Source organism: Marmota flaviventris, chromosome 12, assembly GCF_047511675.1.
Source record: "Marmota flaviventris isolate mMarFla1 chromosome 12, mMarFla1.hap1, whole genome shotgun sequence".
NCBI classification, from domain to species: Eukaryota; Metazoa; Chordata; class Mammalia; order Rodentia; family Sciuridae; genus Marmota; species Marmota flaviventris.
In genome coordinates this window covers 47,404,405-47,428,702 of record NC_092509.1, presented here as the reverse complement: position 1 = coordinate 47,428,702, position 24,298 = coordinate 47,404,405, and the positions used below count along the sequence as shown (strand labels likewise).

At 37.5% G+C, this 24,298-nt stretch overlaps 1 protein-coding gene across 1 annotated transcript; it reads right to left on the bottom strand.

Annotated features, from left to right (window-relative positions):
• Nucleotides 1-886: 886 nt before the first annotated feature.
• On the bottom strand, nt 887-18,484 carry LOC114087076 (patched domain-containing protein 3). Its single transcript, XM_027928457.2, has 5 exons — nt 18,150-18,484; nt 17,270-18,026; nt 15,147-15,268; nt 4,877-5,022; nt 887-2,379 (listed from the first exon to the last, which is right to left on the bottom strand). The coding sequence occupies exons 1-5, from the start codon at nt 18,482-18,484 to the stop codon at nt 887-889; spliced, it is 2,853 nt and encodes a 950-aa protein (XP_027784258.2).
• Nucleotides 18,485-24,298: the final 5,814 nt, after the last annotated feature.

Genomic DNA, 24,298 nt, shown 5'->3' with positions numbered 1-24,298 from the left:
TCAAAGAACCTAGAGTAGCCAAAACAAGTTGGAAAAGAAAAATGCTGGATATTTACACACTCAACTTTAAAAATTAATAAAAAGTTTCAATAATCAAAGGCAGTGTGGTATTACCCTTAGTGTAGACAAGCAGATCAATGGCACAGAAATAAAGCCACATACAAACTGTCTATGATTTTTTAACATAGGTGCAAAGTTAATCTTATGCTAAGGATTGTCTTGACAAATGAGGCTGGGACAGCTAGGTAGCTATTCTGGGAAGAAAATGAACCCCTATCCATATCTCCTAACAAAGAGAAGTGTCTGGATCATAGACCTAAATGTAAAATTTTAAATCTTAGCTTTGAGAAGATGATTTTTTTTTTTTTGTAGTCTTGAAGTCGTCATAGATTTCTTAGGACACAGAAATCACTAGCCATGAAAAGAATGATAAATTGGATTTATAAACTTTAAAAACTTCTGTTCATCAAAATATACCATTAAAATGCATAGAAAAGCCTCCAACTGGGAGAATAAATAATAAGCTGCATTTTCACAATGTAATGCATGTAAAAAGTACAATATTATTTATATTCCATTTATAGTATGAACAATATATGAAATACTTGAATTCCAGAAATAAATTTCTAATCTTATACTTGATTGTAGACACTATAATAAAGATGACAACACTTTCTAATTTAGTAAATATATTTTAATGGAAGACTAATTAATTTTTCTCAGGATATGTTCAATAACAATTTAAAGTAGGATTTCCAAGTCAAGGAAACATGCCTTTGTTAAAAGTTTATTTGACTATTCTTAATAGTGCATTTTTTTTATCAGATTGGATTGAGGCAATTCTATAACTGGTCTTTGATTTGTCAGTGGATATTCAAACAAACTTTCAAAAAAAGGTTAAGAAGACTGGAATAAAAATTAGGCCATGAGCAGCCCCAAATACCATAACAAGAAACATAATCTTGAAAAATGTCCTGAAGATGTATGCTTTAGCTGTAGCTAAAACACACACTCCTATTATTGTTGAAATTGCACTTTGTAACACTGGATAGCCTAGCAGATATAATGCCTCAATTGATTTTTGGTTTACTGAAGTCTTAGTACTGGAAACAAATGCATAAGATATGTGTGCAGAAAAATCAAAAGAAAATCCTATACAAATGACAAGATTAATCATGGATATGGAATCAAGATTGACATTCCAAAATGCCATGAAACCTGTTACGCCCACAATCACAGAAGCAATAGCAAAAGTAACCCACAAGGAACACATTGGATGAGGAATTAACAATAAAGAAACAATGAACATAGCTGTCGACGCAACCATGATATTCCGCACAGTGTTTTCTATGATTGCAGCATACTGATCAAAATATATGAATGCCTGGTTATACACCATTAGAGGAATCTCACACTTTTCGGCTGTTTCTCGTAATTGGAGTAACATTATTTTCTTATTGGTTGAGGAAGAAACACCCATAGTCTGAATGAAGGCCCGGGAGGAAATGATTTCATTTGATGTAATATTAATATCATATGTAAAAACTGGAAATTTACGTAAAAATTGAGACATACTATTCATAAAAGTATCCTTATCATTAGGCTCCTGTCCATTTCTTTTCATATAATCGATATATGTGTGTAACCAAAACTCTGTAAGATTTCTATCTACATAGTCATTTTCTTTAAAATTTTCTATACATTTTTCCAATTTTTCCCTTACATCTTCATCCCAGTAGTTAATACTTTCAGTAATAATAATCATAACCCTGGGACCATAATCCGAAAAATAATCTTCCTCTACATTAAAATATGGTGTAATGTAGGAATCATCACTTGCTAGATTTCGGAGGTCTAAACCTTCCTGCACTTGGAAACACCCATATATGCTGCTTATGATGTACAAAATGTATATCACCACCACAAAAAACTTGGACATGGTTCTTGTGAGTACAGGACCAAAATAGTCTCTAAAGAACAAATTCATTGGATGGATATCAGTTCCTTGTTCATCTGGGACAGAAGAAAATGGGAGACAGCAGGCCTTTTTTAATGAGGAATATTTCTGATCTGGCTTTTTCAACCAGCGTAGGCAGAGTATTTCTTTTTTACCATCCAGGGCCATAAATGCTCCAAAACAGGTGATGTTATAAAAATAACAAAAGAGCAGGGTTGTTCCTGTATAGATGCAAAAGTATTGTACGGACCTGAAAGAACTCATAATCCCTGTATAGAAGGCCAGGACATTGGTGATGGTGGTGATTGTAATGGACACTGCCACCTTTCCATAGACACTGGCCATCCGCTCTTTTATGCTATCCATAAGACTGGTCTTCTGCCAGGCAGAAATCATGATAAACATATCATCAACCCCAACACCTGTTAGAAAAAAAAAAGAAACAGAATCTTCGTACATATTAAATAAATCAAAAATTAAAAAGATCAACCTTTTCCTTTTTCAAGGTCTTATTTATCTTGCCCATTCTCTGCTTAAACACTAACTTTTCTATGATGCATTCTCAAGTTGCCTCTGAATACACAACAGAATTCACCACTCCATTCTCTGTATTAAGTCTTTGTTTTGCACACGCCCCCTATTATTTGCACATAGCATGGTATACACTGGTCCTAGCCTTCACTTAAGTTAATTGAGTGATGAGATCAGGAAACCTAGCTGATTGAGTGTTAGCTGAAGTAGCACCAGCAATGTATCTTTGATTTCACTAGATTGCATAGAAGATCATTTTCTTTTGTAAGCCATTTTACAGTAACATACAAATACAACCAGCCAACATTCTGTTACTTAAAATATAAGCTGGATATATGTGTTGTACAGTTAACATCAGGCTATTTATGTGGTAAATTTGAATGGTATCTCATACTCTACAGACATAGACCCAGAAATCTAGACAAATGCAATTTCCTGCTAGTCTATTTTGGACATCTAAAATGCTAATAATTTCACTTCCTAAGGATAAGACATCATCTCACTGCTCCTAAGGCCAGTGCTCCTGAGATCAGAAATATGTACCACAGTAAACCTTAAGAATCCTTTATTTATCAATGCCTACTAGGCAATTAGTTTCTTTCCACAAAGACAATTCATGATTGGCCTGAAATAGAACAGAAGAATGTTCAAGGATTCTGAAGTCATCAATAAAGACTGGGGAAAGATTACCAAAAAAAAGGGAACTAGAAAGGGTAATATAAGCATGTTGCAGATAAATTGCACCTCCCTCAAACTTTCTACTAAAGTTCACACTACTTTCAGTCTTGTGAGCCTTTGCTTCCATGGGTATTGATATAACATCAGTACTTGGGACTGAAGTGTAGATTTTAATTTCAATTTATTTTTTATGGACTACATGTTAAATTTGGGAGAATACTGGGAATTGCAACCTGCCTCCAGTTTAGATGTTCCCTGGGTATGATCAAGATAGGATGATCCAAATGAGCACAAAGCTATGTAGTCTATCATAACCTGCACTGTGGCACCCTTATTGTCACCAGCTTTGAGAATTCCAGTTGTGTTCAGTTAGACAAAAAAGGGAACAATTACAAGCACTAAGGACCAAGAATGAACTCATTGATATGTTAGGTATTTAAAAACTAATTTTATTACTTACAGAATCTTGTTCAGAAATTGTCCTCACACATTTCTTGTTTAAATTGCTGAAATCATATGTGTGTGCACATACACAATTCTATATATACAGAGACTGTATAAAAATGGCTTACACTAAATCAGATAATGCACCTTAACTATAGATACTTATGGCTCCAGAATACACAGAGTGATTGAGTGTGTACAGAGGTGTTCCTTGAAAAGCCACCATAAACTGACACCCTTTGGACAGCACATCCACCACCTCCTCCAGAAAACTAAAAAATTATTTTGTCCAAGTTGCTTACTTTCCAAATTTTAAATACTTTTGATTTCTCATGCTTACTATAAAATAAATTCTGAAGATACCATGCAGGTGACAAAAACAATGGAAAACAATTGTGTAATTCCACACTTCAGAGATATCATCCGTTTAGAATTTGTCTTATGTAAATATGCATACAACTATCTCTCCGTTTCAAGCAATCCTGCTTTATAACCAGAAATTTTCATTTAACTTACATAATCTACCTTTTCAAAAAGACTGAATATAATTCAAGTATTTCAGTATGGTATGTTCAACTTGACAAATCCCATATTGATATGGGATTGGGTTGTTTCTGATATTTTCTTATTCTAAATCATACCAAAATGAACATACATCTACTTTTATTTACTTGTCTATTCATTAGAACAAATTCCTAGAAATGAAAATGGTAGGTCAAAGATGCTCCCTTTTTAAATCTTTTGATTTGTTGCAAACTTGGACCAAAAAAAAAAATTTAAAAGTATCAGTTTACATTTTCCCACAGAAGAATATGAGGGTGTTCATTTGCATACAACCTTCCCCAAATCTTCAATCTTGCTAGAACTGATTATTCCAATAAGAAAATAAGCTGTATCACTTTTAGTCTAATTTGTTTTCCTTGATTCATCCAGAAGTCAAGGGTTTTGTTTTTTCTTATATTTGCAGGTGTGTGTGTGTGTGTGTGTGTGTGAGAGAGAGAGAGAGAGAGAGAGGGAGGGAGGAGAGGGGGGTAGAGAGAAAGAGAGAGAGGGAGGGAGAAGAAAAGTTGCTGTTCATGTCCCCTGTCTATTTGTCTATTTGGGGTACTAGATTTTTGCAATTCTAATGATACATGATTCAATACGATTTTCCTGTTTCCTGACACTTCATTTTGGATCTGTGCAGCAAGCTAAATACAATTCCTTCCCTTATCTATCCCACCCCACTATATACACAATGTGTAGCCTCACATTTTTTTTACTCACCTAGAATAAGAAATGGTGAATTTGCAACTATGATCACAAATGGCACCCCAATGTACAACATCAGGCCAAAGCCGCTCATCACTGCAAAGGCAGCAGACACCACTCCAAAGATTGCAACCCACATTTTGTTTCGTACACAGTCAAACCTGTAAATTTGGAGGGAAAAATCATGGAATTTGCGGTGGTAGCTTCCATACTGAAATTCCATCAATTGATAACATTCTTGAATTGAACAACAAGTCAGAAACCTCTGGGGCAATAATTTCCACAGTTGTCTGCAGAATTCCTTTAAATTCCTAGGTACTATCCCAGACCAAATGACAGAAAAAGGGGTAGAGGACAGAAGCGTTGGAAATCTCTAATTTCACCAAACTCTCCTGGATGATTTTTAGGTAGCAAGCCAAACATTAATACACATACTAACATTTCAGAATTTTAAAGATTCAAATCACTGGGCTGAGGATGTGGCTCAAGCGGTAGCGCGCTCGCCTGGCATGCATGCGGCCCGGGTTCGATCCTCAGCACCACATACAAACAAAGATGTTGTGTCCACAGAAAACTAAAAAATAAATACTAAAAAAAATCTCTCTCTCTCTCTCTCTCTCTCTCTCTCCCCTCTCTATCTTTAAAAAAAAAAAGATTCAAATCACTGAAGATGGTTAACTCCACTCGGATCTTCAGTAGGGTGTGAATGGACTATAATTATTAATGGGAGGATGGAAGGTATCTTTTTTTTTTTTTTTGTCCTATAACAAAATACCACAGTCTGGGTAATTTGTAAAGAAAAAAGGTTCATTTAGCTCAGTTTTGGATATCTAAGAGCACGATGGCATACTGCAAGGCTCCCCTCACCGTGTGTAATAACATGGTGGATGGTGTCATAGTGGGAATAAATGTGAGAGGGAATGTATAGTATACATGGCAAGACAGGAAACCAGGTAGATTCAGGAGTTAAGCTTGCTCTTTTTAAAATAACTTGCTCTCAGGAACTAATTGGGGTCCAATGAGAACTACATTAATCCCTTCTGAGGGTGGTATCCATAATCACCTAAATACTTTCCACTAGACCCCACTTCTTTTATCTATCTGTCTATCTACCTATCAATCAATCAGTATCTATTTTGTTGTACTGGGGACTGAACCCAAGACTTTTACATGCTAGGTAAGTCCTCTATCACTGAGCTACAATCCAGTGCTTTTTTATTTTTATTTTCTGGGGATAGGGTCTCACTAAGTTGCCCAGACTGGCCTCAAACTTGTGATTCTTTTATCTCAGCCTCCCAAATGGATGGGATTATAGATGTGCATGACTGTGGCTAAGCCCCACTTCTTAAAGGTCTTACCACCTCTTAACACTGCCATATTGGGACCAACCTTACAGTACATGAACCTTTAGAGGAACAAACTCAAATCATATCCAAACTATGGCAGAGGGCAGAATACATATCCATTTATGTTTTCACTCACCCCTGAACTCAAAGAAGCCATAACACAATAGCTCCTGCATTTCAAAACTAGTTCAGTGCATATTGTGGTTAACAAAATGTATGAAGGCATTGTTTTAAATCATTTTCAGGATTCTCCTCTATTGGTGAGGAGGGGTCTGTGGAAAGATTTCCATTAATTTACAGAAAAAGGGTTAAAACATACCATATTTTGAATGTCTCAACCAGTAACTATTTCCTTGTCAGACCAGCAGAAGTAAGGATATGTACAAGACATTTTAAAGTACGATTCAGGAGTGTTAGAATGTTAAGCTTCCGGGAACCCAATTCTGTAAATTCTAATTCAGTATCATTATAGTGAAGCTGTAGAATCTTTGTGTCTAAAGATATGATTCCAAAGCACAGGCAGATTTGTGCATAAAAATTGGCAGCAAAATAGCCAATTTTTTGAATTTCTTGTTTATTTAGTAGGGATAGTCTAAATTAGAATTTATTATATTTATTACAAAATTTAGAAAATCATGTTTATGCTTGGCAAGGCATCTACATCTCACTTGAAAGGTAGTGGTATTTATAATGAGTTAAAAAAGCATACAGAGTATTGAGAAGGGTTGTCAGGTTTTATCAAAAGTTGATCTAATATTTGGTGTAGGTTTTTGTCATTTCCAGAAAATTACAAAATGTTGAAATACACTGGAAGCGCAATGTTCCACTACCTGTTATGGTGTGAACTCTAATGAAGTTCAATTTGGATCATAAACTTTTGAAAAAGTCTTATTATTCAAGTGACTTGTTCTTATGTGAGCACTTTGTTAAACACTTAAAAGTTGGAAGATAATAAATACAGAACCCTAAAATGTGTTTGAATAAGGGTCTGTCATCAGGTAAATGCACATATGCAAGGTATAACCTTCATGTATGTGTGTCAAGACAGGCAGATTGGAATATGACCTATGGACTATCTAGGAGACTCCATTCAGAACACAGATAAGAGACCCTCAGTGATCCAAAAGGAAAGGAAACAAGACATGTTCAAGGAAATTACAGAAGCATTCACAGAAGGATCTTTTTTTTTATTCAAGTTCAGAGATAGCATATATTAGACCATCAGGAAGCTCTCATGTCCTCAGAATTTTCTCATTCCATTTCCTCTACTCTTTGAGCATGTTCCAACTCACAACCCAGGTGAGCAAGACAGAGAAAAAGAAAAGTGGTTGGGGAGGGCTGGCAAGTCCCTTTTCCCCATTAAGGGCAATCTCATGTAGTAAGCTCCAGTCAGTAGAGGTGGAAAAACCTTAGCTTCAAATTAAGTTATCACTTGTGTTTATTACATTGATGTGGATATTTTAATTGACTGGAGGGCTTTGTCTTACCTAAAAATTACCACAAAAGTCACAGAGCCAGCTTGAGTTTTCATAGGGAAGAGGAAGAATTTGGTTTACCTACAAAACTTAAAGGGAGACAGGGAGACAAATGTAAAGTTGATTTATGCTTATATTTCATGAGTCCTGTGTGTTCCAGATATTGTTTCCACAAGCATGGAAAGTGTTCAAAGAGGGATATAAACCTGCATTTATATCTGCATTGCTGTCCACAATCATTTGTAAAGATAAGCAAATGTCTAGATAAATCTATACACTTAAATAATATGATTTGTTCCTAGTCCTACCTACACATGAGAAACAGTAAATTTTTAAAATATAAATTGTCAGATTAAAACCTGAGATATTTTGATTCAGTAAGGTAAGGTCAAATTTAATTGTGAGAAGATCTGGATTAACTCTCTTTGGGGATATGAGAATAACTGGGATCATTCTGTGAGGTTCCTTCTAAAAATTCTAATGTTTGCTGCTATTTCTCAAATTTTAGCTTTCTAATCACAAGAAGTCAAATCATGTCCAGTCCAACTTTTAAATGTTTAACAAAGTGCTCACGTAAGAACAATGGAACTACACTTGATCTTAGCCAAAAGGCCACAAGAGTTAATAACTAGAATCAACAAATGGGACTTACTCAAACTAAAAAGTTTTTTCTCAGCAAAAGAAACAATAAGAGAGGTAAATAGGGAGCCTACATCCTGGGAACAAATCTTTACTCCTCACACTTCAGATAGAGCCCTAATATCCAGAGTATACAAAGAACTCAAAAAATTAGACAATAAGATAACAAATAACCCAATCAACAAATGGGCCAAGGACCTGAACAGACACTTCTCAGAGGAGGACATACAATCAATCAACAAGTACATGAAAAAATGCTCACCATCTCTAGCAGTCAGAGAAATGCAAATCAAAACTACCCTAAGATACCATCTCACTCTAGTAAGATTGGCAGCCATTATGAAGTCAAACAACAACAAGTGCTGGCGAGGATGTGGGGAAAAGGGTACACTTGCACACTGCTGGTGGGACTGCAAATTGGTGCAGCCAATTTGGAAAGCAGTATGGAGATTTCTTGGAAAGCTGGGAATGGAACCACCATTTGACCCAGCTAGTCCCCTTCTCGGTCTATTCCCTAAAGACCTAAAAAGAGCATGCTACAGGGACACTGCTACATCGATGTTCATAGCAGCACAATTCACAATAGCAAGACTGTGGAACCAACCTAGATGCCCTTCAATAGACGAATGGATAAAAAAAAAAATGTGGCATTTATACACAATGGAGTATTACTCTGCATTAAAAAATGACAAAATCATAGAATTTACAGGGAAATGGATGGCATTAGAGCAGATTATGCTAAGTGAAGCTAGCCAGTCCCTAAAAAACAAATGCCAAATGTCTTCTTTGATATAAGGAGAGTAACTAAGAACAGAGTAGGGACGAAGAACATGAGAAGAAGATTAACATTAAACTGGGATGAGAGGTGGGAGGGAAAGGGAGAGAGAAGGGAAATTGCATGGAAATGGAAGGAGACCCTCAGGGTTATACAAAATTTCATACAAGAGGAAGTGAGGGGAAAGGGGAAAATAATACAAGGGGGAGAAATGAATGACAGTAGAGGGGATAGAGAGAGAAGTGGGGAGGGGAGGGGAGGGGAGGGGGGATAGTAGAGGATAGGAAAGGCAGCAGAATACAACAGACACTAGTATGGCAATATGTAAATCAATGGATGTGTAACTGATGTGATTCTGCAATTTGTATACGGGGTAAAAATGGGAGTTCATAACCCACTTGAATCAAAGTGTGAAATATGATATATCAAGAACTATGTAATGTTTTGAACAACCAACAATTAAAAAAATTTAAAAAAAGAACAATGGAACTACTCAAGTCAATTGAAGAAGAGCTTTGTTTTTATGTAGTAAAAATTATTATTTCAAACTTACAGTAGAAACAGGACTTGCTTCTTGGTACTACACAGCTATCTGCCTTTCAAATTAAGTTATTAGTCATAACTGATGCAATACATAAGGTAGGAAAGATACACTATATCAACAAAAACTGGCTATAATTTTCTTCTATTCCACTATTGCTGAAGGACAAAATTTCAAAAGTCATCAGGCTTAAAAACTAAGAGTTTAGCATTAGACATCAGCAAAAGGGTAGAGAAGGAAGCACTCATCTCCTCACAGAAACATCAAAAAATAAGCAGAAGCTGTTAGAACCAATTTTGTGAATTCTGGAAAAACAGTCAAAACAGATCACCGAGTGAGTACAGAATCCAAAGAAAAGAGCACTTCAAAACAGATTTTGTAGTAATTTCACATGCCCATACTTACTATCTCCCTGGTGTGGTGGCAATCTTTTAAATGGTAAAGTCTTAAAGTGTCAGGGATATAAAAGTGGACATGGTATTCACGTAGTAGTAGTCTCAAGTAGCAGTATTAAAGTGGTAACATCCCATGTTCCCAGTGTGGAACGATTTCCATGGATCTGGAGGGAGCTGAGCTGACCTACTCACAAAATGATGCATACATCTGTTCTAACTTGTCTGGGGCTACCTGGATACAAGGCATTCCTCTATGTTCTTCCTAAATTATAACTCAGGTTGAAAGAGCTAGAACACCATGCAAGCTGAATCCACACCACTCAGATTCCTGATCCAAATATCAGAGTCCAAACACACAAAAGACTATCTGAAGCAAAAGATGCATTTCTCTCTCTGGGAATTTAGAAGATTCAGAAACAATCTTGTTCACTGGGAAATTTAGAAATTCACAATAAACAGTAACTCTTAAGTTCAAGGAAGAAATAAAAATCCCCAGTAGAGATAAATTCATTGATAAATATAAAAAAAAACAAGTACTACTTTATTTGGGGTATAACTCCACATTTCCTATAGAGTCTATTAGACAAATAAATAAAAATAATCATTAGTTTATGTTACAGGGCATACAATATATAAAGATAAATTTGGGAACAACAAAAGGAGAGAGGACAGAGATGTGTAAGAGTAGAGTTTTTGTGTCTGTGAGGTTAAATTGGTATCAGTTCAATATTCAGTCATGAGATATTTTGGCTAACAATAATATAGTCAATAAGGAACTACTTACATAATGGTGGTTCCATAAGATGAAAGCAGCTAAAAAATTCCTGTCACCTAGTGTGAATATATAGCTGAAGAAGACACAAGGAAAAAAAAAAACAAGAAGGAAAAAAACCTCCAAAAAATTCCTAACAAAGAGATTAGTAGAAGCTTTGCAGACCTCAACAAGCTCCTTAAAAAGTTAGAAAATTTGGATCCCAATACCAAAGGTTTTGTTAATAGAGAGGAATGTTCATGGTGCATTAACTGCTTATAAGCAATTAATGATGGGGAAAAAAAAGAAGCAAACCACTGTGGACATATTTCTGAAAAAAGATACCTTTTCAAGAAGAGCCTCTGACAAGCTCTTCAGATGTTCCAGAAGAAGGCACTGTTATCATTGGAGGTGAGAGCTCCCTGGGTGTAACTGCGGCTCAAGACATTCCGGTGGGACAAGATGTAGATGTGGAAGACAGTGATACTGATGATCCTGACCCTGTGTAGACTGAGATTAATGTGTGTGTGTGTTTGTGTTTAAGAACTAGTTTAAAAATACAAAATAAATTTTAATAGAAGAGATTTTAGAATAAGCATATAAAGGAAGGAAATCTTTTTGTACACCTGTACAATACATTTGTTTTTTATTAAGTTTTATCACAAAAGTCAAAAAGTTTTAAAATAATAAAAAGTTATAAAGCAAAATGTTACAGTAAGCTAAAATTAACCCAGTACTGAATTGTTTTGTTTTGTTTTTGTGAATTTACTATAGCCCAAGTGTACTGAGTTCTAAGCATTAATAATAGTATTGTAATGTTCCAGGACTTCACATTTACTCCCCATTAACACACTGACTCCCCCACAGCAACTTCCAAACCTGAAAGCTATATTCATGGCAAGTGCCCTATACAGGTATAATATTTTTATCTTGTATGTCACATTTCAACTGTACCTTTCTATGTTAAGATACATTTAAATGCACAAATTCTAATCATTGTGTAACAACTGCCTATAGTATTTAGTGTAGTAATATGCTATTTAGGTTTATAGCCAAGGAACAATAGGCTATACTATATAAGTTTGTATAAGGTTACCCTGTAATGTTTGCACGACATTCAAATTGCCTAACAACACATTTCTCAGACTGTATCCACATCATTAAGTGATGTGATCATAGATTGTTTTAAATTTAGGATGCTATATCTAATCCCCATGGCAACCACAAAAAAATCTCTTAGAAACATCATAAAATTAAATGAGAAAGGAATCAAAGGAGTTCCCTAGGAGAATATAAACTAAATTTGGGGGGGGGAGCATAATGGGGGTCGGGGGAAAGCTGTAAGACATACAGAACACAAACAGAAAAATGAATGGCAAAGGCAAGTCCTTATAGCAATTTCCTTAAATGAAATGGATTCAACTCTCTAATCAAAAGACATCCATTCACAGAATGGATAAAACATGATCCAACTATATGCTGTCTATAACAGACGCACTTTAGATCAGAGACATAAATACATTGAAAGTGAAGTACAGAAAGAGACACATAGTAACTGAAAAGAGAGTTCTACATTAATAGTTAGAAAATTCAATATACCAATTTTAATAATGGATAAAACATCTAGACAGAAAGCCAATAAGGACATAGAGAAAATGAAGAGCATTACAAACCAGTTAGAATCTGCAGAGATGTAGAAAATTCAATCTAATGATAGGAGAATATACATTCCTCTCACATGCACATAGAACAATTCCCAATATAGACTATATGCTAGTGTTACGATTTGGATATTAGGTATCCCCCAAAAGCTCAAGTGTGAGACAATGCAAGAAGGCTTAGAGGTAAAATGACTGGGTTATGTCATCCTTAACCCAATCAGTGAATTAATCCCCTGAGATTAACTGGGTGGTAACTGAAGGTAGGCAGGGTATGGCTGGAAGAGGTGAGTCATTGAGTGCATGCCTTTTCGGTATATATTTTGTATCTGGTGAGTCTCTCTCTCTCTCTCTCTCTCTCTCTCTCTCTCTCTCTCTCTCTCTCTCTCTCTCTCTCTCTCTGGTTCATGGTGCAATGTCTTGAGCCACTTCCCTATACCACACTCTTCCACCATGATGTTCCACCTCACCTTGAGCCCTAAGGAATGAAACTGACTATAGACTGACACTGACACCTCTGAAACCATAAGCCCCCAAATAAATTTTCCTCTTCTAAAATTGTTCTTGTTAGGTATTTTAGACATTGCAGCGAAAAGCTGACTAAAACAAGCATCATCTCACTATGTCCTTACATCACTGAAGGAGCTGACAAGCTCCCCAAGAACTCTTTCATAAGGGCACTAATCTCTGTCTAGTCATCTTGCAAAGGCCTCAACTTTTCATACTATCACTAAGGGGATCTTTCATCCTAACAATTTTGGAAAGGCACAATTATTCAGACCATACCAAGAAAGGTGGAAAGATTTAGAAGAGATAAACAAAATAGAGAATACAAAAACAATAGAATCAATAAAATCAAAAGTTGGTTCTTTGAAAAGATCAATAAACTTGACTAAACATTACTTTGTTCAACGAAAAAAATATAAGAAGACACAAGTAGCCAAATCAGTATGAAAGTAGAGACATTATAAAATAAGTATAAAAATTCATAATAGAATATTATGAACAACTGTATGCAAACAAGTTGGGTAACCTAAACAAATGAAATTCTTACCAACACACAAACTACCTAAACTGACTCAAAATGAAATAGAAAATCGCAATAGACATAACAATTAAAATTGAACCAATAATCATAAAACACCCAAAAAGTGAAGTCTGGGACCAAATGGTTTCACTAATTAATTCTACCAAATATCCAAAGAGAATTAACAACGATCCTTCTCAAACACTCTCAGAAAATTGAAGCAGAGGGAACACTTCTTACACTGATATCAGAACCAAAGACCTAACAAGAAAATTAGACCACTATCTCTTATTTATATAGATGTAAAAGTCTTCAACAAATTCTAGCAACACAAGTTAAAAACATAATAAAATAGTTCTATATCACTGTCAAATGGGATTTACACCAGAATGCAAGGGTAATTCAACAGGAGAAAACCAGTCAACACAATCCATCACATTAATAGAACGAAGGAAAACACGTAATTTTCTCAATAGATGCTGAAAAGGCATTAACAAAATCCCACACTTTGATGTTAAAAAAATACTCAATGACTAAGAATAGAAGGGAGATTTCTCCAAATGAGAAGGACATTTATGAAAATTTCACAACTAACATCATATTCAAGACTGAAAGATGGGAAGATTTTCATTTAAGATTAGGGATAAAGCCAGGATGCTTACTTTCACCACTGATATTTAACACTGTTCTGGAAGTTCCAGCCAGAGCAATTATACAAGAAATAGAAAATAAAAGATATTCAAATAAGAAAGAAATACAAATATCCCTTTTCACAGAGTATATGATCCCATATACAAACATTCCAAAGAATCTACAAGACAACTACCAGGGTTAATAAACAAATTCAGCAAAACTGCAAGATATAAGATCAACACACATGTTTCTATACATGTGCAATAAAAAATCCAAAAAAGAATTAAGAAAATAATTACATTTAAATATCTCTAAACAAATTCAATGCCAGGAATAAATTTAACCAAGCAAGTGAAAAGACTTGTACATTGAAAATACCAAACATTAGTGAAAGAAACTAGACACAAAAAGTGAAAAAACCCTTAGCTCATGGATAGGATGGATAGTTCATGACATTTATTGCTAAAATGTCAATCCTGCCCTAAACAATTTACCTTTCAACACAATTCCTATCAAAATTCCTTTTCTCCTGAGAAATGGAGAAAACAGTTCTCAAATTCCTATGGAATTGCAAGGAGCCCCAGATGACCAAAATAATCTTGAAGAAGAACAAAGTTGGAGGACTCAATATTATTCAGACAATATAAAGGAATGTTCTGATACCTGCTATAAGATGGGTGGATCTTGAAAACATTATGATAAGTGAAATAAGCCAGTAAGAAAAAAAAACAAGTCTCTAAAATAGGCAAATTCATAGAGATAGAATTTATATTAAAAATTCACTGGGACTGGGAGGAGGGAGCAACTGTGCATTATTGCATAATGGGCAGAGTTTATGTTTGAAGTGATGGAGAAATTTGGAAATAGATGGTTGCACAACAGTGTGGATATAATTAATATCATTAATTGTACTACTAAAAATGGTTAAGATACCATATCTTATATAATATATATATATATATATATATATATATATATATATATATATATATTATCACATCTTTTTACAAAGTAAAGAGATAAAAAACTAATAAAAGTGTCTTACCTGTAGCATGATATAATTGCGAATATTATGATTAGAAGGTAGGCCAAGTGAAACAAAGGGACCACTGTCATAGAAGTTGCCTCAAATTCCAGTTGTCTGGAAAGTGATGTAAAGTGGACCACCTGCCACAAAAATATACTCAGGTAAATAGCTTTGAATTTCAATATTTGTGTATGAGTTACAAACACTATTGAAACACTTTAGCTTATTGATAGAAACATAAAATTTAGTGAAAGATCAAAATACATGGGTTATAATTTTAGAATACAGAAGATAATATAGATTTACTTCTTCCCACAAAATCTGTTGTGCTTTCCAAACTCTTTTAAAAATTGAATATACCCAAACTGAATGTTATATCAAGTTGTGAAATCATGTCTTCCTTAAAAACTGAAACGTGCTCTCTCTCACTCTCCCCCTCTCCTCTCTCCTCTCCTCTCTCTTCCCCTCTCCCCTTCTCCCCCCTCCCCCTCCTCTCTCTCTCTACCTCCCCCGCCCCTTCTCTTCTCCGAATGGCTGCCACAGTCCTGCTAATAAAATCTCGGACAGGTAAACAGTTGTTTGGGCTTATTGAGTTTACGGAGCTTTTCTGCCGTTCCTACACTGGTGCCGAAACCCAGGATGGGGATCCCCGTCACTCAAGGTGGAACCCCGTTCCCAAACTTCAAGCCCAACAGTTCCTGTCTTAGTCCACTCCTCTAATCGCCTGCCTGACATCCACCACCAGCCTGCGGAATGGGATTATCAGCTAATTGCCAACGAGCTGGACGACATTCATGTCCATTCATCCCAAGAAACCTCCACCAAGTGCTGAAAGATGAAGATACCAAATGACAATTCCTCCGAAAGGCCATCTCTATCCCACCATGCCAAAGAAATTAGCCCTTGGTTTTCAGCTTTATATGTTCTAGTCTGCCTTCTCCTGGGCATAGGCCTTTTTCTACCAGCCCTACAGACTGGACGACATGCCAGAAATTAATGCTGTTTCTTTTCATAGCTGCAGGGCACATTCATGAACTTCTCCCCAGAGGAAATCCATGCCTTCAGTGCATGGATATGGGGCCTCCTGGCCCTCCTTCTCTAACCAACTGTCCTCCCTCCTTCCCTCTAAAGGACACCCCTTCTCAGCAGGAAGTAGCCAGATCAATTACAACGCCCCCAAACCAAAACAAAAAAGGGAGGAGTGTTGGTAAAGATGGCGCCCGGAGCGATTCTCTTCGGGGAGCTCAGGTCCATGACACACTAAATGGTGCAAACCATCACCTCCAACGCCCGTGAATGGCGCAAACTCTCGGCCAATGAAGAAGTTAACAGCCCACTTGCCTTGCTCCTCCTCATCCTGCGTTGAGCCCATAAATATCAACACCCTGGTCGTGCTGGCTCTCTCCCTCTCCCTCTCCTGTCCCCCCACCCCACCCCTGCGCTCTCTCGCTCCCTCTCTCTCTGGACCCCCTTCTCTTCTGTGACTGGCTGCCACAGTCCTGCTAATAAAATCTCGGACAGGTTAAAAAAAAAAAAAACTGAAACGTGTGTTTTGTTTTGTAAATTTTTACTAGAATGGTATCTTTTCTTATTTTACTTGCAAAAGCATCATTTCAAGAAGGCCTGCTCTTCAGAGGCTCTTTCCAGTGCGTGTCCCACTTTCACCAATATTGTCGGAGCCAAAATTACCGAACACCTAACAAGTACCTTACACTAAACTAGGTGCTTTATCTGTAAGCAACTTGAAAAATGGTGAGCTAGTTATCTTCTTAATACCATGGAACTTCCCTCAAAGTCTCATTTTAATCCCAATGAGCTCCAAACAAGTTTTAAGGGGCTCTGAGAAATCAGAAAAGACTGTCTGAAGGTAAGATTTTTCCAGGTAATTTGATTAGAAAAAACAAACCCAAAATGAAATGTGAATCCTAAACATAGGATTTGTGTTATGGACCAGAATATCAATAATTATTTATAATTTATGGTATCCTTCAATGTTAATTAAGAAAGTTGGATTAAGGGCCAAATGCTACACAGCACACCCAGCTTTGAGTCAAGGTCCCCCTCAAATAGGAAATGCTATTGTTAATGTCCTTCCAACAAGCCTTTCTCATACTTCCCATCTTCTCTCAGCTTCCCTGTACCTGGATATTTTTAAAGGCCAGCTTCTCCTTAAGGTTGTAAAATTCGTCCAGAAAATGAACCAGCCACTCCTTGCTCTGCTCCCTGTCCTCCTTGACTTCGGTCTTCAGATAGTACAAGAGCCTCATGGCTTTGGTTTCCAGAAGTAAGTGGTTCTGTCCTACGGCATCGCCCAAGGTATTTCCACCAAAGAAGCCAGCCAGGTAGATGAAGTGGTTCTTAAAGTTATGCATGGGGAAGGTGAATGTTTTCAGGTCGAGGGATTTGTTCCTCTGCCAGACGTACAGGAGTGGGTTGGAGGGCACACAGAAGGTCCTGTACTTGGCACACACCTCTCTGTAGTGGATCGGGGCTCCATTTTCCTTTCTCACACTCAGAGTCTGCACTGCTTGGTCTAATTTACTAACTTCCTCAAAGATCTCTGATTCCAGCAGTGTTTCGGTGTTGGAGACCACCAGAATGGAAGCGAAGTTGGTCTCGCTGCTGCTCCTGGTAGAGGAGAAGCGATACGAGTCATTGGTGGTGAAATGTGCCTGCACAAATCGCCGCTCGGCCTTGGCAGGGCTCCCGATCGGAGTGTACTGCTCCTCGAGGTTTTCTTCCTCCTCCTTGGGCAGGTAAATGAAGCCCATGCCAAGCGCAGCCGTCAGCAGGATGGGGACCAGCAGGAAGACCCAGGGGTGTGAACCCACACACCATCCCAGCCGTTGGAAGGCGCGGGAGAGCGGCTTCTCCAGGCAGTTGGTGTGGCAACGAGTTCTGTGGACTGTCTCAGTCTCTTGAGTTATCCTCGATGGCTCTCGCTGAGGGGTCCTCAATGGATCCTGGGGCGGCTGCTGGGGCTGCTGTGGTGGCGGTGGCGGCGGCGGTGGCGGTGACGACGGCGGCGACGACGGCTGCTGGGGCTGGAGCTGCTTGGATTCCTGCCTCAAGGGCGGTAGCCGCTCTGCGCTCTGCCCTGAAGCCCAGTTCGGTTGTGACTCCCGACCCTCATGGGCCAGCAGCTTCGAGGCGTCGAGCAGCGGCCGCTGGGGCCTGGGCAACTCCGGGGAGTCCGGTCCAATCCCGATCTCCGACCGCTCGGTGAACTTGCCCTCCGACTGCCCCTCCTTCGCAGGCTCCGGTGGGGGCTCTGGGTTGACCGGCTCCTCTGGCTCGGGCCCCACCTGAGTCTCAATTTCCGCCCATGGCGCAACCTTAGAGGAACTAAGACTCATTTCCGGGAGGCCCAGGAGGTGTTCTCTTGCGGGACTGCGGGTTAAAGAGTCACTCCCATCTCCACCACCCGACAGTTTCCTGGAGAAATTCTAGGAAGTCTTTGAGCTGAGAATTCTCGTGCCTGGAAGCAAGAGACAGCCTTGCAGAGCACGTGGTCTGACCCCGCCCTTAACTGGCTCGAGACTTGTTTGACGTTTATCAATCCTCGCTAAACACAAGAAACACTTTGCAAATGGGATCAAATGCGTGCCTGGCCTAAAGGACTCATAATTTAGGGGGTGGGGGGCGAGAATTTGACAAGTCCTCAATGAGCATTTACAGGCACACAAATGGAAAAGAAACATTGTGTGTCTCAACTAGCACCCTGTCCTTTCCTGGAGTTTATCTAGTAGCAATTTTCAGGTAAGGGTTTTTTGTGAACCTCACACACTTGACTTAGTTCCTATTGCTATTCTCTATCTTCATAATGCCTTGCCCTTGTAAAAATTGGAGGTGAGTACATGGAATAGAAGTGCAAGAGTCTAAATCTTTGTATCCCATTTCTCTTTTCAAAGGAAGGGCCAAATGTGATCTTTATAATTACGCTTTTCTATGAATTTCCATGCATATCAAAGACATTTAAAATATACCTTTTTCATTAATAGTATTACAAAAGCTGTTTGGCCAATTACATTCTTCATCCAGTATGTCAGAGGATCTTGAGGTACCTGTCACTACGTCTAGAGTCATCTGTTCTCTTTAACTGCTCTTCATCTGAATTCCAAAGTATGGATGAAACCCAAGTTAGCCCAGAATCCTTTTGATGGACCCATAGGTTTAGAGTCATTTGCTGCTTTAAATAGTGCTCATGGAATGAATGTATTTTATTTAACCCGTATATAGCAACCATATCTGTGAAATAATTTTAGAGTAGATTTAATAAAGGAACAGTCCTTTAAAATTTTTATACCTATTGAGAAATTAATATGCAAAGAAGTTGTATCATCTTATATCCTCATAAGCAATGTATGAGTTGTTGTGTTGCCACAGTGTATCCCACAATGTCAGCAAAATGATTTGTGCCATTGGTATTTTTAGTTTAACTTTGAATTTATTGCTTAGTGTCCTATTTCCTTTTGGCTGATTTTCCTATTGGAGGGCTGAGATTTTCTTCTTGATTTATAGGATCCACTCATATATTAAAGAAATTACTACTTTTCCTGTGATTATAGTTACATGTCCTCACAGCCCCCTCTATTTTTGCTAGTTGCCATGTCTTATTTTTGTATTTGAATTAGCTAATGTTTTTCTATTATGAGTTCTAAATTTTGTACCATAGTAGTCATACCCCTCTTCTCCCTTTTATGATTATGATTGCTATGGTTTGACTATACTTATTCCTACAAAACTCATATGTTGGAACTTAAGCCCCATTTTGATAGCTGGTAAGACTAAGCTCTCATGAATGAGATTATGGACCTTATAAAAAGTCTAGATGCCCTTTGACCCTTACCTTCCAACCATGTGAGTGATACCACCTTGGTGAGTCCTGCTTCCTCAAATGTTGAAGTATAACATCAGAAAAAAGGCAAGTGGAGAGTAGAAAATAAGAAGCTTTATTAAAGGATAGTAAAATAGACTTCTCCCGTGTGGTAGAAGGGGACCCAAAGGCAGAATCCTTGGTTTGGGGAAGTCATGTCCCTTTGATATGTCTAAAATTTCCCTTATTCTCCTGCATTCTTCTCCCTTATCTTGTTCCTTTCCCCTTATCCTGTATAGTGACTGGGGGATGTCTGTGGAATGACCAGCGGGTAGAGTTGGTAGGCTGGAAGGGCCTAAGTAGAATGCTAGGCAGGAAGGGAATGGTGGCCCAGGGGGCCTTGATTAGCAGCTCCCTATCTGCTGAGGAGTTGCTTAATTAACAACCTTTTGGGGAGGAGGAAGTATCAAAGGGCTTTGGAGACATGAACATTCCATTCTCCTAGGGGCTGTTTCTGATTTCCCAGACTCAAATTGGACTCCACTTTCTCCATCAGACCCAATTTACCTAGCTACACTAACTACCTATCTTTAAATCTGGCTTCATGAGGACACAGCTTTTGTCCCTTTCAACATGGTTCCATCTTGAAGGCAAAGACTAGGTTCTTACCAGACACGAAACTTGCCAGTGTCTTGATTGTGGATTCCCAGCCTCCAAAGAGCTATTCCTAACCACTTGTATCTGAGCAAGCTTTATTTTTTTCATTCTGCCCCACTGATATTGAGAGAGAGATGTTAGTCACATAGCATTTGTAAAGGATCAGGGGAAGAGATGGTTTATCATTTGGTGACTTTCAGGTTTAACTACATGTTAAAATGAGAATTTAATTCAGTGCTCTGTGTCATCCACATCAGTAAAGCAGATCATGGTAGAATCTAAAAGTAAAAAGCAAAGGTATAACAAACCAAACCACATTTGTTTTAGTTCAACTATCAAAAACAACAGTTTGCTTAAAATAAGGCATCCAGAACAAATTTAAATTACATAATTTACAAGAATAGCAGAAGAAATCAGTTTTGGCTTCTGGAGAGAGAATTAACAATTGCATATGAATTTATCAATGATCTACATAAACACCAAAATCATTCTTCACTTATAAATATGAACAGATAACCAACATCTGAGGAATACATGAAGAAGGAACAAGGTGAGATAATAGATAGAGTAACTAAAGTCCAAATATTTGGTGGTTAAACCAACCTTGAATTTTAAAATATTTAAGCATGATTAACATATACTTTTGTCTCTGTTGCCTAACATCAGTTTTATTTTACAAATGTTTAAGTCTATGAAAAAGCACTTTTAAAATCAATAATAGTGCCCTCCAAAGTTATTGAACTAGTTTGCAAATGAGGTCCCTGTTTATTTTTGTTGCAGTTTCTTCAAAACCAGTTGTCTTTAATGAAAGTGTTCAGTGAGTGGAATATCAAAGTTTTAAAATTTTCAGCCAACTGCAATTAATGAAAACAAAGATTATAAGAGAAACTATTGAAATTACCACTACAAAAGTAAGAAGGACCTGAGACAATTAAGCAGTGAAGGTCAATCACTGTAAAATATTTAATTTTGAAATTTTATCAATTTTTAGGCTTAACTTGTAAAAGGAATTATTCAAATATATATTCTGTAACACGTAGAATAATGAAAAGCCCTGTTGTTTTGCAACATATCGTTTAGTTTGGCAAAGCATTCAAGATAATCAGAACTAGAGATGACTCATTTTATGAGTCTGATAAAATATTTCTCTAAAACAAACTGAATGAAGTAAGAAAAATAGTCTCCATATATGCTGGTTTCTTTGTTGGGTCAATTTGACTAGGCTACAGTAACTAGTAACTTAATCAAATGCTCATCTGGGTGGGTGTGCCTATGAAGATATCTTAAAATGTTACTAACTTCTATAATCAGTTGACTTTAAGTTAGTATGGAGTTAAGTGTTATGGATTTACCCTCCATAATGTGGGTGGACTTAATCCAATCAGTTAAGAAGACTTAAGAGCACACAAGGTTTCCTGGAGAAAGAAAAATTTCTACCTCAATTGCAACATCAGCCCCTACCCAAGGATTTCCATCCTATTGCCGTCCATATGGATATTGCCTTTGGTTTTGGCAGCCCCCACAACTGTACAGGCAAATTCCTTCAACTGTGCCATATATGTCCTACCTAACTACCTACCTACCTACGTAGAGGTATCCTGCTGGTTTTATTTCTCTGCAGGATCCTGACTGACACATATTTTGTCAAGAGTTATTCTAGCTGGGCATCGTGGCACACACCAGTAATCCCAGCTGCTTGGGAGGCTGATGCAGGAGGATTGAGGGTTCAAAGCCAGCTTTAGCAAAATCAAGGCACTAAGTAACTCAGTGAGACCCTGTCTCTAAATAAAAATACAAAATAGATCTGGGGATATGGCTCAGTGATTGAGTGTCCCTGAGTTCAATCCCTGGTACTCCCACCCCCCAAAAAAAGTTATTCTAGAGGAATGGAATATTTTTCTTTTGCTCTTTTTTTCAGGGGGGTGGGATACTGGAGGTTTAACTGAGGGGCATTTTACTACTGAGCCACATCCCCAGCTCTTTTTAATTTTTTCTTTTAATTTTGATACAGAGTCTCTTGCTGAGACTGGCCTTGAACTTGAGTTCCTCTGAGTTGCTGGGATTACAGTGTGTGTATCACCACTCAACCAGAGTTTTATGAATAAAAAGTGAGTTTTCTGGAGTTGGTGCTCTAATCTGATTTTATTTAAAAGTACTAATGATTCTGTTTCCAGTGGTAAAAAGGGCACAGATATTTAAATTATGACCTGATGTTGCAGTAAGTATTTTAAACAATCTTATTGGATATTCCTAATCCAATGTTTATAAAAAGCAAGCTTCTGTATGACCATGTATTTGATGCCTTAAGGTATATTAGTCAAAATAACTAGTTTAATAAGGTTGACTGGTTCCTAATTGCACTGAAGAGAGGGGAAAGAAAGGGATGAACTCAGACCATCAAATTTTTATCTCAAGTTTTGTATGAATGAACTGAAATTTCCAATATCTGCCCTTAAGAAAATACTTATTTCCAGTATTCATAGTACTGAAGTTTCTGAAAAACAAACCTAAAGTATCACTCTATGAGTGGCTGAATTACAATGCAAATTGAATTTCCAATCTTGCAGGATCTGTTAAAGTGAGGACATTGATTGGGAAGGACCAAGTTACCATGTGATATGAGCGGACCCTCCCCACCTAAATGTTATTTGATTCAGTAAGCCATAAACATGGATGTGCATAGCAACAATCTGTCATCACCTAGAAGTGATACATACACGAGCTGGTTGAGCGCCTCTGAGGCACTGGGGAGTTACAGGAAGAAGTGGCTCAAATACTCAGGGCCCTCTTCCAGCTGTATTACCTTCTCTGTCCCAGCCCATGCTATGGTCTCATGGGAGAGTTTTCTGTGATAAAAGTGTGTGTGTGACTTCTTCCCCCGTTTCCTAGATGGGTGTCCATACACATCTTTAGTTATGCTTGAAAATTAATACTTCTGCTATCATCTGTTGCATTGGTTTTCTTAGGTTTTGTATTCTAGGTTTCTAATATTCTTTCAGGAGCTCTGTAAATGTAAACCCAGGAGAATAAGGGAATGGGACAGAGGACAACAGTAAATGAGAGATGCAAACAGTAGTAACTGACCTTTAAGATAAAGATAAAACCTGTCTTCAGGCAAAGACAAGTAATAGTAGGCAAGTAATTCATACATCCTAAAGGTATGAAAGTTCCCTTTCCTGTTTTTTAAATTTATTCGTTTTAGATATACATGATAGTAGAGTGTATTTGGACATATTATACACATATGGAATATAACTTACTCTAATTATAACTTATTCTAATTATAATTTATTCTTGTGGTTGTACACGATGTGGAGTTTCACTGGTTGTGTATTCAAGTATGAACATAGGAAAGTTATGTCTGATTCATTCTACTGTCTTTCCTATTCCCATCCCCCATCCTTTATTTTCATTCCCCTTTGCCTAATCCAATAAGTTTAATTCTTCCTTGCCCCCACCTTATTGTGTGTTAACATCCAAATATCAGAGAACATTCAGCCTTTGGGTTCTTTGGGATTGGCTTATTTCACTTAGTGTGATAGTCTCCAGATCCACCCATTTACCAGCAAAAGTCATAAAGTCATTCTTTTTATGGCTGAGTAATATTCCATTGTGTGTATGTACCACATTTTCTTTATCCATTCATCTGTTGAAAGGCACCTAGGTTGATTCCATAACTTAGTTTGTGACTTGAACT